Source organism: Acanthisitta chloris, unplaced genomic scaffold (genome assembly GCF_000695815.1).
Source record: "Acanthisitta chloris isolate BGI_N310 unplaced genomic scaffold, ASM69581v1 scaffold6291, whole genome shotgun sequence".
Lineage (NCBI taxonomy): Eukaryota > Metazoa > Chordata > Aves > Passeriformes > Acanthisittidae > Acanthisitta > Acanthisitta chloris.
The window spans coordinates 146,730-160,568 of record NW_008656542.1 but is presented as its reverse complement, the minus strand read 5'-3'; the positions used below and the strand labels follow the sequence as shown (position 1 = coordinate 160,568).

Below are 13,839 nucleotides of genomic sequence, written 5' to 3'. Positions count from 1 at the left end.
TTACTTCTATCAATTCTGGCTTCTCATTTTTAAATGTATGGAGACATTTTCAAAATGTTTCTTAGGCAAAATTCTCATTCAGTTTTAGCTGAATAAGGGCTTTGGGGTTGAGATTATGGCAGTAAGAAAGCTAACACTTTCAATGTCTGTGTACTTAAAATGCTGTTTCTCATGTATTAAAAAACCCTGCATTTTTAGGATTAGAGCATATTTTTTCATGCACTGCAAAATAATCCCTGAAGAGAGTGAAGTGGGAGAACTCTGCCCTAGTCCTGATGATGTTGACAGACTCTTCCTTCTCCCTCCAACACACCCATGAGGGGTCATACCATTTGTTTTGTACCACTGCTGTTCAGCAAATATCAAAACAAAAAGAAAAAAAATCCACTCAAAAATCTAAGGATGCTTAAAAAGTCTTCTGTGTATCAATTCATCCATACTACAGCAAACGCACATTCGTCCTCCTCAGAAAATACATGAATAAATGTTACTCTTTAAAATGGATAAAGCACACGAAGCACCATCTGTCAATCTCCAGAACAAAACAACGACACACACACTCACTCCCCCCCGCCAATGGACTGCTAGAAGGGCTGCAGTTCGGAGCTGTTCCCTCTAGATTGGTGTCCAGCGACGGCATCCTTACCTTCGGTGAGAATTCCTGTTGCTATTTACGTGGCCCCGGCCTGTGCAGCCTGGTGTAGGACACTTAAGAACATTTTCATGCATGGCAAGAACTTGACAAGGAGAGTAAGAGAAAACAGCAGAGTATGAAAACAAGAAAAAAAAATCAAATCCCAGTATATATGAAACCATTTTAAAACAAAGCAGGATTCATTAACAACCAGCATTCCTCAAAATACACGTGACACACATAGCCAATAAAGCCTGATGAAGGGAAGTAAGTATTATGACCCTATGTTCATTAACACAGGGCAACAGTGAAAGTTATGGAGGTTACAGAACCTATAAACGAATGCATCTCTGGTGCAACAGTGAAGCAGAAGACACCCAACATCTTCTTCATACAGAACCACTGAGCAAAGATCAGCTCAACAGTAAAGGGTGAACTAGCAACTGTACAATACAAAATTATAGACTAGAAAAATTCTTTCAGGAAATGTATGTATTCATAATACATAGCTTTATAAAAACAGTATCAAAATTGAGAGCTGAAAATCTGCTCTCAAGTTATACTGGTAGTCCACTGAATTATTTGAAACACACCTTAGTACAACCCTGAAGAGAATTTAACCCTAACTACAAGGCAGCCCAATTGAACTAGGGGCCAGTTCTGCCCACTTCCACATAGATATATCATTCATATCTATATGGTGAGCAGAATGGGTCCTTTAATTTTCACTTGTATTCTCTCCAACTGTGAAAATTGCAATGGATTTAATTTTTTTTCAAAATACTAAGAACCAAAAAATAAGCACTTAGAAAACTGAGGGATGGCAGAAAAAAAAAAGGTGTAAAAAAGAAACAAGTGGTACAAGCTTAAGCAAGTAACTGATTTATATCTGCATCCATTGCAAGCTGGATGGAAAACTTACTCCAAGACTGCTCAGAGCAGTACTCCTCTAAATCACAAAGCTCATGCTATGAAGTGCCAAATTATCAAGAACTTTTCGGGAACACTGAAGAGTTTTGTATGACATGAAACATATATGAATCCATGTCTTGGAGCTGGATGGCAGTACATCACTCTATGGAAAAAGGCCATCCAGCCCTTGCAAAGTTCTGGTTTTCTCACACAGATAGTCTAGAAGCCTGTATTTAGTTCTCACTCAATAAAAGACCTAATAAAATCAGTAGATTCCTTGACTGAGTTAAGAACTGAATAAAAGCTGTTCAGAGACTTGAGAATTAAACCATGTATACTGATTAAAAGATAACCATCTTCATCATCACCCCAACATCAGTGTGCTAAAATGTGTATAGATGCAAAAGCTTTACTCCGAAATTCCTAGTATTCAAAGCTGTTCTTGAAACATGCTTCACAAGGCCAACATCACAGGAAAAAAAAAAAGATGAGCTCACCTTTTTCATTTTAGTAGGTACAAGAGCATGCAAACAGTTTAAAGCTATATTCTTCTTTGATTTACAAAGTCTTCTAAAGAGCTTTTTATTTACCATTTGTAAAAATGATAGAACTTTGAGCAACCAAATAAATATTTTTGTTTCAGAAAATTATAGGGTTTTGGAATGCAGGGAAGTTACTCTATTTGTTCTACTGTATTCAGAGATCAACCAAGCTACAGCAAAGTTTCCTAAAGTACTTCCTCGCTGCTTTACTTCTGGAAGAAACCACTGTACTATGAAAGAGGATACTTATCCTGTCTGGCACTCTTGCAGTGCTAATCTACCTATGTTGCCCTGTCCATCAAACTCTACTTTCCTTTGGAAACTGACTGTCTTTATAACATTTCCTTACAGCTGTTGCAAATCCATTCAGGTTAGGCCTAGAAGTGCTGATGGACAGTGACATAGACATTATTAGGTCCATACGTTTCAACGGAATAACTCCATTTAAAAACTGGTGTGAAAGAGAAATGGAACTTAGCTAGATGCTTGCCTGGTGTAAACCAGCATAGAGCAATTAACTTCAACAGAACTACACTGATTCCACCAGCCAAGTAGGTGACTTCCAGAAATGAAGGCCTCTGCCTTCAGGTCAATGTGCATGAGCTCATATGGGTGAACCTCCTATGCAGAGAATTTGCTGACATGGCAGGAAGTTCCATCCATGTGACTGCCAGGGGATGTTTGCTCAAAATCCCGAGTTCTGTAACTAAGCAAATGCCAAATTATTATTTTTTATAATATGCATGTGTTTAATTTAAATTATGTTTCAGACACAACAATAACAAAGGAAAGGGGTTGCAAGATATTCAGGAACAATTATTCCTGTACAAGACAATAAGGACAGTTGATGTGACATCAGCACGCAGAAGCAAAAGCAGTGCACATCTTCTGGAAACCTTTTTCTCTGTTGACAGAGTATGTCTATTTAAAAATAACCTAGGATTCTTAAAATCAAAGAATACAGCTTTAAAAGTTGTTCTTTTAGTGTAAAAGTTAGTAGAGAATGAAAATGATGATAGAAAGGAAAAAGTATAACACAGAACAGTTGACTAAGTTGAGACAAACCATACTGAAAAATGAAATTAGTTTTTTAAATAAAAGGTTTAAAAAGCATGCTAGAAAAAGTTTTGTAGTTTTATCCCCGGTTTCCATGAAAGAATGTGAACTTACTTTCTGGAGGGACCCTATCTTTGTGTGGGCATCCTGACAAACTGCGGTGATGGGGGTAAAGCCCCGTTACATGGCCAGTTCCATCACACCCAGGGGTAGGACATTTGCTCTCTTTCTTTTCTGTTCTTGAGGGATCTATAATTTACAACAAATGTGTCAAGTGAATGATGCTTTTCACATTTCTGTAAGAAGGTTCATTTAATCACGTAATTTACTCTTCGGTGTTATTATGAACACTAGAAGAAAAAAACAACCCTTCTACTTCTTAACACAGTGCTGTCACTTTTATCCCATTATCTTCTTTTCAGACTGTGGGCTCCTATGATCACAGCATTATCTATTCACAGTGATTGGAAAGTGACCTTTTTATAGCAAAGCCACACCATGGTCAATCAATGTTCTTCTGGCAAGCATCAGCTCAAGGGTGTAAGGTCATTTGGAAACTGTTTAGTTCAAGTTTCCCTTCTTTACATTCTTATTTGCCTGATGTATTAAGGTCTGCAAATGCACTGTCATAGCAGTTCAATGTCCTGAGAGTAGCAAACCCAGCTCTTCAGCATAACAATTCCACGATTCAGCACAAATAAATCCCTTTTCCAAGGCTCAATGAGGAAATTACTCTTATTTTCTTTAAATTCTTTATGAAGTGGCAAAATTATGCAAATATTCCTTTCCCTTCAATGAATTATGGTTGGGTAAACATTGTAATCAGAAATACTGAAAGTAACACTTGCTCTGTAAATCTGGGACATTACAAACATGTATATGTAACATTTGAATATTTGTATGCTTAAAAGGTTAATGATCTTTAAGAATGTTGTTGGATCTTCTGACTACAAATCAATGCAAAGTCCAACTAGACATTTTTTCAATAAAATAAATTTCTCTGCCAATAATGTAGTGGAAGACTGGTGAGATTAATCCTGAACTAGAACTGTCTAACATAACTTCATCAGATTATTTCCTTTAACAGAACATCTGTAAAATAACATCCCTACCCTACCAGCCAAGCACATGATACAAATTAAATCATATCATCTTGACCACAGTTGCTAGCTTTTGGAGAGTATTGCTGATTTTTGTATTGGCAATAAAGGAATAAAATTCAGGATACTCAAACTGCTACTGTTTTGGCTCAAGATCATTCAGCATCCACCTTCCATTTTTTTAGCCCATCCTCCTTTCAATACCCAATCTGAGTTACCCTCATTTAATTATTTTATGCTTTCATCTCCAGAAAATAAGATTTTGCTACTCATTTTCCAGTAAGCCTTTCTTACATTAAATTCCATCCCAGCTTCAACAAACAGAACCCTCAGTACAATCAATGGAAATTTCAGTACTTGCAGAACTTCATGTACAACCCATTCTTTTCAGCATGAATCAATACAATCCAGAGTTCACATTCAGTTGTGGACTTATCTTTCCTTGATTTCCCTCTGATATGTTTTTTATATATATACTTTTACTTTCCAAGCTCTTCCAAAACACCTTCATTTTAGATAAATTCTTTAGCTCATTGTAATTAATCTCTGTGTCTGAAATCCATTATTAAATTTTAATATGATACTTAAAACCTTTTCTTTTGCAAATGGAATCCCTAATTATTAAAGTTTTATTTTACTTAACTTGCATGTTGACTGTAGACCACAGTTCTTCATTTCAGGCTCTTTAATGATAAATACACATACAAATCTATCTCCAAAGTGCTATACAATTATCACAACACTCCTGGAAAGACCATAATCTTATATGTCAGGAAATTGAAGCACAGAGATCAAGAAGTTAAACCCAAGGCCACAGAAGGAGCGAATGTCAGAGGAGGGATTTGAATTCCTGCCAGATAGGCCTGTGCTGAGACCACTAGAACAGCAAGCCCACAGTTACATACATACACAACTCTAAGCAACTCTTTAAGTCAAGTACTTTGGGATGTGTAAAAGCATTAGATAAGTGAATAGGTAATGTAAATGAAATATAAATTATGTAAATATAACAATATTCAAGGACTGCAAAAAATGTAGATGATTAATAGACCATAATGGCTTTTTAGAGACATTAAACTAGAGAAACTTTAGCTACTCCACATTGTCCGAAGTCCACCAAAGTCAATGAAGGTATTGTAATTTAGAGCAGCTGAGGATCTGGACACTTACATCCTACAGTGTTGAGCAAATCCTCTTCTGTATTCAAGTCTATGCTATAAAGTTATAGCACATACGAGATCCTTTAGAGCCTTTATGGTCTAGTGAGTCAGAAAAGATGCTGTATACTACTCTTAATGATTTCAAAACTTGCATAAAATTGCACTTGCACAATTTCCCATTGCTTTTAATGGAAGGCATTGGAGTAAACTTTCCACAATTTTATACATAACACTGGATACTGTTTTGCAAATCCTCTTCTGATATTTGGGAGAAATACTGTGGTTTTATTTAACTTTGTAACCTTTCCTCACTCCTTGCCACAATGGAAGTATTGCTTGAGTGAAGGTCATCAGAGGACTTTAAAAGGTTTTAAAATTCCTACATTTTAGAAGATACCCTGTCTAGAAAGCTTTAAATGGCAGCGCAAGAGTGGTTAGTGGACCCTTAATAGTTGTTTCAATGATATTTGAAGCAGAACTCCTGAAGCCAAGAGGTAGTTCTCACTGCAAACCTGTTTACCTCAAAAGTTTCCACTTAACCATATCATACATCTCTGTAAGAGTGTCTTCCAGGAGTATTTGGAAGATAAAGTGTGAGGGGAAAACAAATGATGTAAGCAACTGTTTTACTTGTTCTTCTCTCAACAGCTACCACAATGTTTCCTATGTTTTATTTTAAATAAGGGAATTTTTTTTCTTTCTTCCTTTATTAAAAAGGTGAAGAATGAACCACTCCACAAAGTTTCTTGGTCCAAATTCCCACAGTATTTAGCTCCTGGTTGAGGTTTGGACCTACTACCAGTTCAAGCCTGCAGTTCCCAAGAAATAAGATGGTTCCAAGAAGCTCTAGAATTTACTGAAATAGGAAGCTAATATGCTTTTTTTTTTTTTCTGTCAGAAGTTACATAGACTTTTTGGAGACAGCAGGTCTTTTTGTACAATTGTTTTCCCAGGCATACATAGACTGGAAAGGCTGGACAATACCAGAGTTTAAAAGCTCTTAAAAATTAATGGTGGTTGGCCATGTTTTCTGTGGTTTTATTAGAGAAATATACTCAAAGGGAAATGCACCTATAATAGGTAATTTGTGAACAACATTTAGCACAACGTCCACATGGCTATGCAGTAACACACTAACTAAATAAAGCTGTCTGCCCCAAATACCCAAAGTTACTACAGCACACACTGGACCATATATCTTTGTTTAAAACAAACAAAACTTCACTAAAATACATTACAGCAGAGTGTTTGACATCAGTAATTTACATGCTTTTCTAAAATACTGATCATTACTTTTCTTTCAGGCTTGTAAAAAATGATCAAAACCTTTCTTGGACCAAGGTGTTGTTTGCCTACATGAATGTCGCGGGTAGAGTACTTTTACAAAACAGGGATTTATAAAAAGAAGAAAAATGTCCACCATCTCAATTGCAAAAAGGAAAACAAATATTTTTACAACAAACGTAAGATGAACCCACTCCCTGTTTAGCATCTCCCAAGAAATACCATGTCCTCAACTTCCACTAAAGTCAATGGGAATCAGGGGTGTTCAATGAATCTCAGGAGGTATTGAACACTTAATACAACATGGCCCTACATGTACAGATGTAGACACGTTAAAGAGGGGTGCCTTAATATAAACACACCATCGCCATGATAATCCTGCAAATTGAAAGGCATTCTAAAGGTAACCTTTAGTCTGTTCTTTTTGTTTGTTTGTTCTTGGTTTTTTTCTTTTGTATTGAATTATGGTCAAGGCAGCACCTTAACTGTTTCCACAATGGAATGAAACCAGTGAAGTGGAATGCACATAAGAAAGAAATTGCTATTGATCTCAGCGCAGGCCACACTATGCCTTGCATAGCAAATGGTTTCCATTACCTTACTATCTTAAGATAATTAATGTGCAGTCACTGCCCCTATCTTATGTTATCGGTCATTTTGATACTATTCAATTTCTATCAGGCAATTCTACATTTTAGATGGGAGAGGCTTCATCAATAACTGTCATTTGATGATAATTTTATAAGTCACAATGCCACCTACCCAATCCAATCTGTAATATATGCACTTCATAGCTGATTGACTACCTGCTACATAAAACCCCCCTCTCCAATATAGTTTGCAACACAATTCTCTTGTTTTTAAATTATTACAATAAATTATATTAAAAACTTGAGAAAAATCTTTGCCTCTTTCAACATGATCTCTTATTTGTTTTGTTTCCCTGAAAGTTATTTTTCAATTTAGCCAATGATATACTGTACATATTTCTAACACTGCAGAACGAACTCTTATAATCATAGCATGATGCTATTTTACAATCATGTCATACTACAATTTTAATAATGTTCCCATTATATGGAATTAATAGCTTCTTTTCAGAAATCTATGCAAAAACTGAACATATTAGCTCACACTTTCTCATGACATAACATACGGTATATAGAAATATTACCTTTACCATAATATGGCTTTTTGACATGGCCGTCACTGGGTTTAGGCTTCCTGTCATCTCCAGAAAGGTGTCTTGGAGACTGTTCCTCAAATGATCTCATATTATCCCTCCTTCCAGCTTCCACTGCCATTTTTTCTCTCATGGCTTTTGCTCTCTCAGTTTCCAAAGCAATTGCTTTCTCAAGCAGGGTTAAGTTACCTTTTGTCATATCAAACACTTCTTCAGACCTATCTGAAGTAATAGAGGTGGTATCATCGTCTCTTTCATGACAACCATCCTCCTTGGCACAGCTAGAAAAAGTCCTAGATCTGGGGCTCAACTGTTCTTCAAGCCTCATTAGGTTCATCATATCAGAGTAATTCCGGTCTGGTGTTCTTCCTTGGAAGTCATCTTCTTGCCTGACATGCTGACGAGTGTTCATGTTTTGCTGTTGATTTCTTTCCTGTGGGTTTGTCTCACTGAGTTTCCTAGCCAGATCAAAACACTGGTTCCTTAAGCACTCCAAACTGCTGAGACACACCTCTTCATCACTCTCCTCTACTATTTTTTCTGTAAGTCCATTGTTCACGGGCTTCCCTAGCATTACAAAGTTCATATTCCTATTATCTTGCTGTGAAGTATTGTCTGAATAATTTCTGTCATTAATGTTTTCTGAAAGCACTACACCATGTCCTTGTGCTAATAATTTAAGGGAGTCCACTGTTTCCCTAACAACATCACTGTCTAAATCTAAACTCAGCTCACTTTTCCGACCGATATTTTCATTTTTGTCACTATCATCTTCCAGACTATTAGATGTATTGCTGTTCATTTCTGATTCTGTCCTGGCTCTGTATGCTGCATCCTCTGCAATTTTGCCAAGATTTAACAGTGACTTGGCCACCAGTTCATCGTAATTATCATACTCATCATTATTGTTATCGTCTTTTTCTGTGTCTTGCATTATTCGAGTATTGTGACAATTCATTTGATGGTCTTCTGCATAAAAAACAGAAACAAAGAAAGAAACAAAGAAAGAAAGAAAAAGGAAAAGAAAAGAAAAAAGTGGCTACAATTGGAACTGTTGTTGCAATTGCACGGACAGAAAACAAACTGCATGTCAAATATTGTTAATCACACAGCAATTCTATAACACTATGGCTGGCCCACGTGAACTGAATTTCTCTATTTTCCACAAGGCTATTTTCATTTATTTGCTATTCACATGAATTTCTTTCACAGAACTGATGAAAAAAAGGCAATCAAAATGCTAATTACTACTACTGCTAAATATTATGGCATAAATACTTATGTTTCTCCTTTCACTTCTATATTTAGTTTTATGAGGTTTATTGCAATCATATTATTCTTATGACATAATTGCCTACGTGTCCAACTTTTCTCACTCCTGTATTTCCTGTATATATGGTAGGTGGCAAAGGAGTGAGTACTACTGGATTTATTCTCTTACTGATGAACGCCATTCACCAAAAGAATATACAACAAGCAAGAAAATGTCACTTTTTTAACACCATACACACCAGTAACACTAGATCACCAGTAACTACACACAAAGATTAAAATGGCATTTTCCTTAGTGGATCCATCAGTAGATATAAAAATGTCTCAGTTTAACTGTGGAGAAATAAGAATTTTAAAAGAGCTGTTACATGAAAGGGAGATAGAAGCAATTATATGCACAACACGATTTTAAGTAAATATGCTGGCCCAAATTATATGGTCATATGTGTATGATAGGGCTGCTATCTACCCTCCTGTGCACTGTAACAAAATTGTACAGAGTAACCACATTTTACTCAGCTTTGTTTTAGTAACTGTTGAATAACAGAGGGAGAGTTTAATAAGATGGAGCCAGTGTGAGGCCCTGAGGGTAAGATTCATCTCATCTAACTTCATAGACATGAGCAAGGCAGGCATCTATATCTGAGTGAGCTTTTCAGTGTTCCCATCCTTTGTCAGGAAGAGAAGGACACACTTCAAGGACACCTCATCTGGTTAAGATGTCTTCTTGAGAATAAAACTAGTAACCACTAGAAGTGCCTTCTTCTCTTCAATGACGACAAAGGGACTCAGACTAGATGCCTACCTTAAAGATATCCATATTCAGTCAGATGAATATCATCCAGAGAGCATTTTCTGGTATTTCATTTCACTCAGAAGTTGTCATTCTAAGACCCGTTCTTAAAACACATATACATTAATCATTACTTACTAATGAATGTCACGTAAGTTATTATTTTGATAATTGGCTACCAAGGCAATATTTTAACATTTTGCATCACAACTGGAAAAGAAAGTTCCTAAATCTGTCATTACATTGACATGCTAGGCCAATTTTTCAGCTGGTGCAAACTGAAAGAAACCAGTAGAGCTAGGACAATTAACACCTGCTCAAGAGCTAGTCCATCAACTTCTGATAGCATCTTTTCAGCTTAGATGTATTTTCAACACTGGCACACCTAAACACGTAGCATTTTCTAAAGTGTGACTTCTATGTTTTGGATTAAACAAATCAAAGTGGGAAATTTCATTTTGTAGGTGGCTTGTACACTAACATTTTGATAATGGGAAACAATTTTTGATACAAAATAATTTTTGTCAGTGTACAAGATAATAAATTAGAGTTTTAAATACAAAGCTCAACAGCACAATAATTAGTATTTCAGCCACAAGATAGTATTCCTTCTACACAGTGGTTAGGGATCCTGGGATGATAGTAGGCTGTAGTTAAGCAGCAGAACTGGTTGATGACTAGGCTATGTCTAGAGAAAATAAATGCTCTAATGGTAAAATATTATACCATATATATTATCTACTTGAAGACAGAGAAAAGATAATTAATAGGGAAGATTGTATGGTATTTTTATATGACAAGATACTCCAAGTCAATAGTGGGCTATCTATTTATCATAAAAGGCCACTTTATTTTAGTTGCTGTGTTTCTCAACATCATCATAAGTCATATTTACGTTCCAGTGCCACAAAAATTAAGTATATCGAAGCATCAGATTTTCAGTGTACAAGTAAGGATTGTGACTTACACTTCCTATTTGAAAAATGTCAATCTTGAATGACTGCATAGAAGAACACAATGAAGGATTATTGGATAATTAGTTTGTGCTATGCGAAAAGCAAAAGTTTTAATAAACTAATAATAATTTTCTAAAGGGAAGTGCACAAACAAATCCCACATTAATTTAAGTATTAAGGATAAAACCTGATGCCAGGAAGATTGTTCAGTAGAAACTGCTGCTTTTATGGGGTGCTTCTTCTAACTACACCTGATGAGCAGTCAAATGTAGCAAAAGGAACATCAAAGTAATTGAAGAAGCAGTAAGCTACAGCTCAAAAATTGCCAGTGACTTCAATTTTAGGATGAGATATCTACAAACACTGGTGAAATCAGTCCAAATCTAGCTCTAACATGAAATACAGAGTAGAAAAAAGCACGTATTTCCTCAAGCCATCCTGAAAACTGTTCTGGTATGTAGTGACTATTCTAGGCCAACTTTTGAAACATGAAAAGTTTCAGGGATTGTTTTTTCAAAAGGGAGTTTGTGTTTGTTTTTATGTGAATGTGAGTCATGTAAATTATCACCAATGGGAGGAATATGTTATACTTTGCCTCTACAAATGAAAAGTCAAAATATGTATTGGGTACTGTATGACAGAAGACATGCAAATTCCTTTTGAGTGGGGCACCTGGGTGAAAGCTGCAGCTATAGTAGTTTCGATTCTGTTTGTTTGGTTATGTCATTTTCTGTTCTCCTCTCCATTCACTCATAAAAAGAAGAAACAAGGTGGTGGAGGAGAAGAAAGTGTGTAACATTAATTCCAGATGAGAGAGGTGGGAAAGCAAAATATTTAAATTGAGATTAATTTCTCCTATTTTAATTTTTGGCTTTTTGTTTCATCTACTTTCTTTAACAACTGTTTTGCTCATATTTCTTATCTTCATGCAGCAGTTAATTTTAATGAAACAGATAGTTATATATGCCATGTCATCTAACAGCTGGATTCTGAGCTTGCTCTGGTGAGGCATCTGTATCACTTTTTTCTTAAAACAAAATTTTAAATACTGAATCAGTTTGTGTATTAGTTAAGAGTCTTCTGGGAAGTACATTAGAATAGCAGCTCTACGTGAACCTATATGCCTTTTCCTTTATTCAGCTCTGTAAAGCCTAATCTCACTTTCATTTCACACTTCTATGATTCCTAAAATTTAACCTTGAACTCAGTAACTACCTTTACACTGTGATGTTTAATCGCTGTCTGTTAAATGGCTACAAAACACATAGAACTAAAACACTTACTCTACCCCTTGCATAAGTTTCGGAACCAGTGATGCAAACCGAAGTTTTTTATTGTTGAAGACGCCGAGTTTGTCTCACAAAGACACAAGTTAGCTGGTTTAGGTGAAAAGCACACAAAGTTATAATATACCCTTTTTCTGTTCACTTCAGGGTTGCACAAATAAGGAATACACAATACAGTTTAAAAAGAATATCAGATTATTTTAGTCCTCATCCACACAATACCATAACAATTTAGGTATTCTTGATTCCAAAATTTGTTCTTTTTAACTCCCAGCAGATATAACAAATGAAGGAAATTATAATGAAGAGTAGTGTAGAATAGCTGTAAAGAGCTGGAAGTCTTTAACCATCTCAACAGAAGTGCACTCATATTGCACTAAAAAAAGTGAATAATTTGATTTCTTGTCGCACCTTTCATCCAAGGATCTCAAAGCACTTTACAAACATTATTTTAAGAAGCCTCACAACACCCCTGTGAGGTAGGTATTTTAACCCCATTTTACAGATGGGAAATTGAGAGACAGAGAAGCTGAGTGACTCATTCCATGTCATACCAGGCGTCATGGGAAAATAAGGACTATAGCCTCTACATCCTTGATTGTTTCCTCCCTTTGTTCCTATTACATCCATATTTAACCAATTTTTTGGCAGAAGAAAAGGCTTGCTGATTTTAGTGCAGGGAGTCATGCAAAACAGCACCTTCTTTTTGAAAAGGAAAATATACAGCATTTAGTTTGAGAGATTCTGCAGAGAGAGGCAATGATACTTCAGTAATAGCAGCTACATTCCTACCAAAGGGCAAAGACTTCAGAAACAAGACTTTCCAGATCTGTGGTCCACGCATCAAATTACTCACTTTCTCCCAAGCATGGGAAACATGATGGCTAAGAAGCTGAACCTCTATGTGGTCACACAGGATTCCTGCCCACATGGATGGTTTCATTATCCAGGCAGCGTTGCCTGTTTTAAAACACTTCACTACTCTTGCCACTGCTATTTGTCAACTTCTAAGTGCTCAGCATATGATACTACTGTATCACCATTTTTCTCCCTTTAAGCTGTAATGTGAGGTTCATACATACATCTCTATATTACAGTCTATGATAACTCGCTGTGAGAAATATTTAGCAAGACAATGTTGACATAAATGAATCTCAAATCTTAAACACATGGGGAGGGGGGTTGTTTGTACATTGCCTTCTCCTCTGGGAAAATCTAATGAGTAAGGAAACTGAAGAGGTGAAAAACTCAGTGAGCTCGCATCTTCTCCGCACCACACAGAAGTAATAGAGCACATGTGTAACTCACCAAGGACCTAAGCAAGGTCTCCTAAAAGTCTAAACACTCCTTCTGACATAGGATTTGAATCAGAGCCCAAGCCTTTGAATATGCCTATTTTGGGGAAGCACTGAACACTGATGTTGACCATGTGCAATCCTTTCTTCATCTCTGAAAGATGGTAAAGACCATTTCTAAATGGAATTTCTTTTCTTACAACTTTGTCTGTTGCTTCTTACACTTCGCACACCTATTTTATTCCCACTCTCCATACAAGTAGCTGAAAACAGGCATAAGATCTCCCCTTAGCCTTCTTTCTCAAGTGAACAAACTCTTTTAAATCAGTGTCTCTGTACTTCATGTGCTCCAGCTCTTTAATCATC

The 13,839-nt window shown here is 36.2% G+C and overlaps 1 protein-coding gene across 1 annotated transcript in view; it reads right to left on the bottom strand.

The window, feature by feature from the left end:
• The window catches only part of MYT1L (myelin transcription factor 1-like), a gene marked incomplete at its 3' end in the record, with an annotated part of 101,890 nt that overhangs the window by 47,341 nt on the left and 40,710 nt on the right, over nt 1–13,839 (bottom strand). The window contains exons 5-7 of the mRNA XM_009084375.1: nt 7,863–8,840; nt 3,259–3,393; nt 647–737 (exon numbers count right to left, since the gene is read on the bottom strand). Coding sequence (XP_009082623.1) covers nt 647–737; nt 3,259–3,393; nt 7,863–8,840 — 1,204 coding nt within the window. The remainder of the gene's footprint in view (nt 1–646; nt 738–3,258; nt 3,394–7,862; nt 8,841–13,839) is intronic.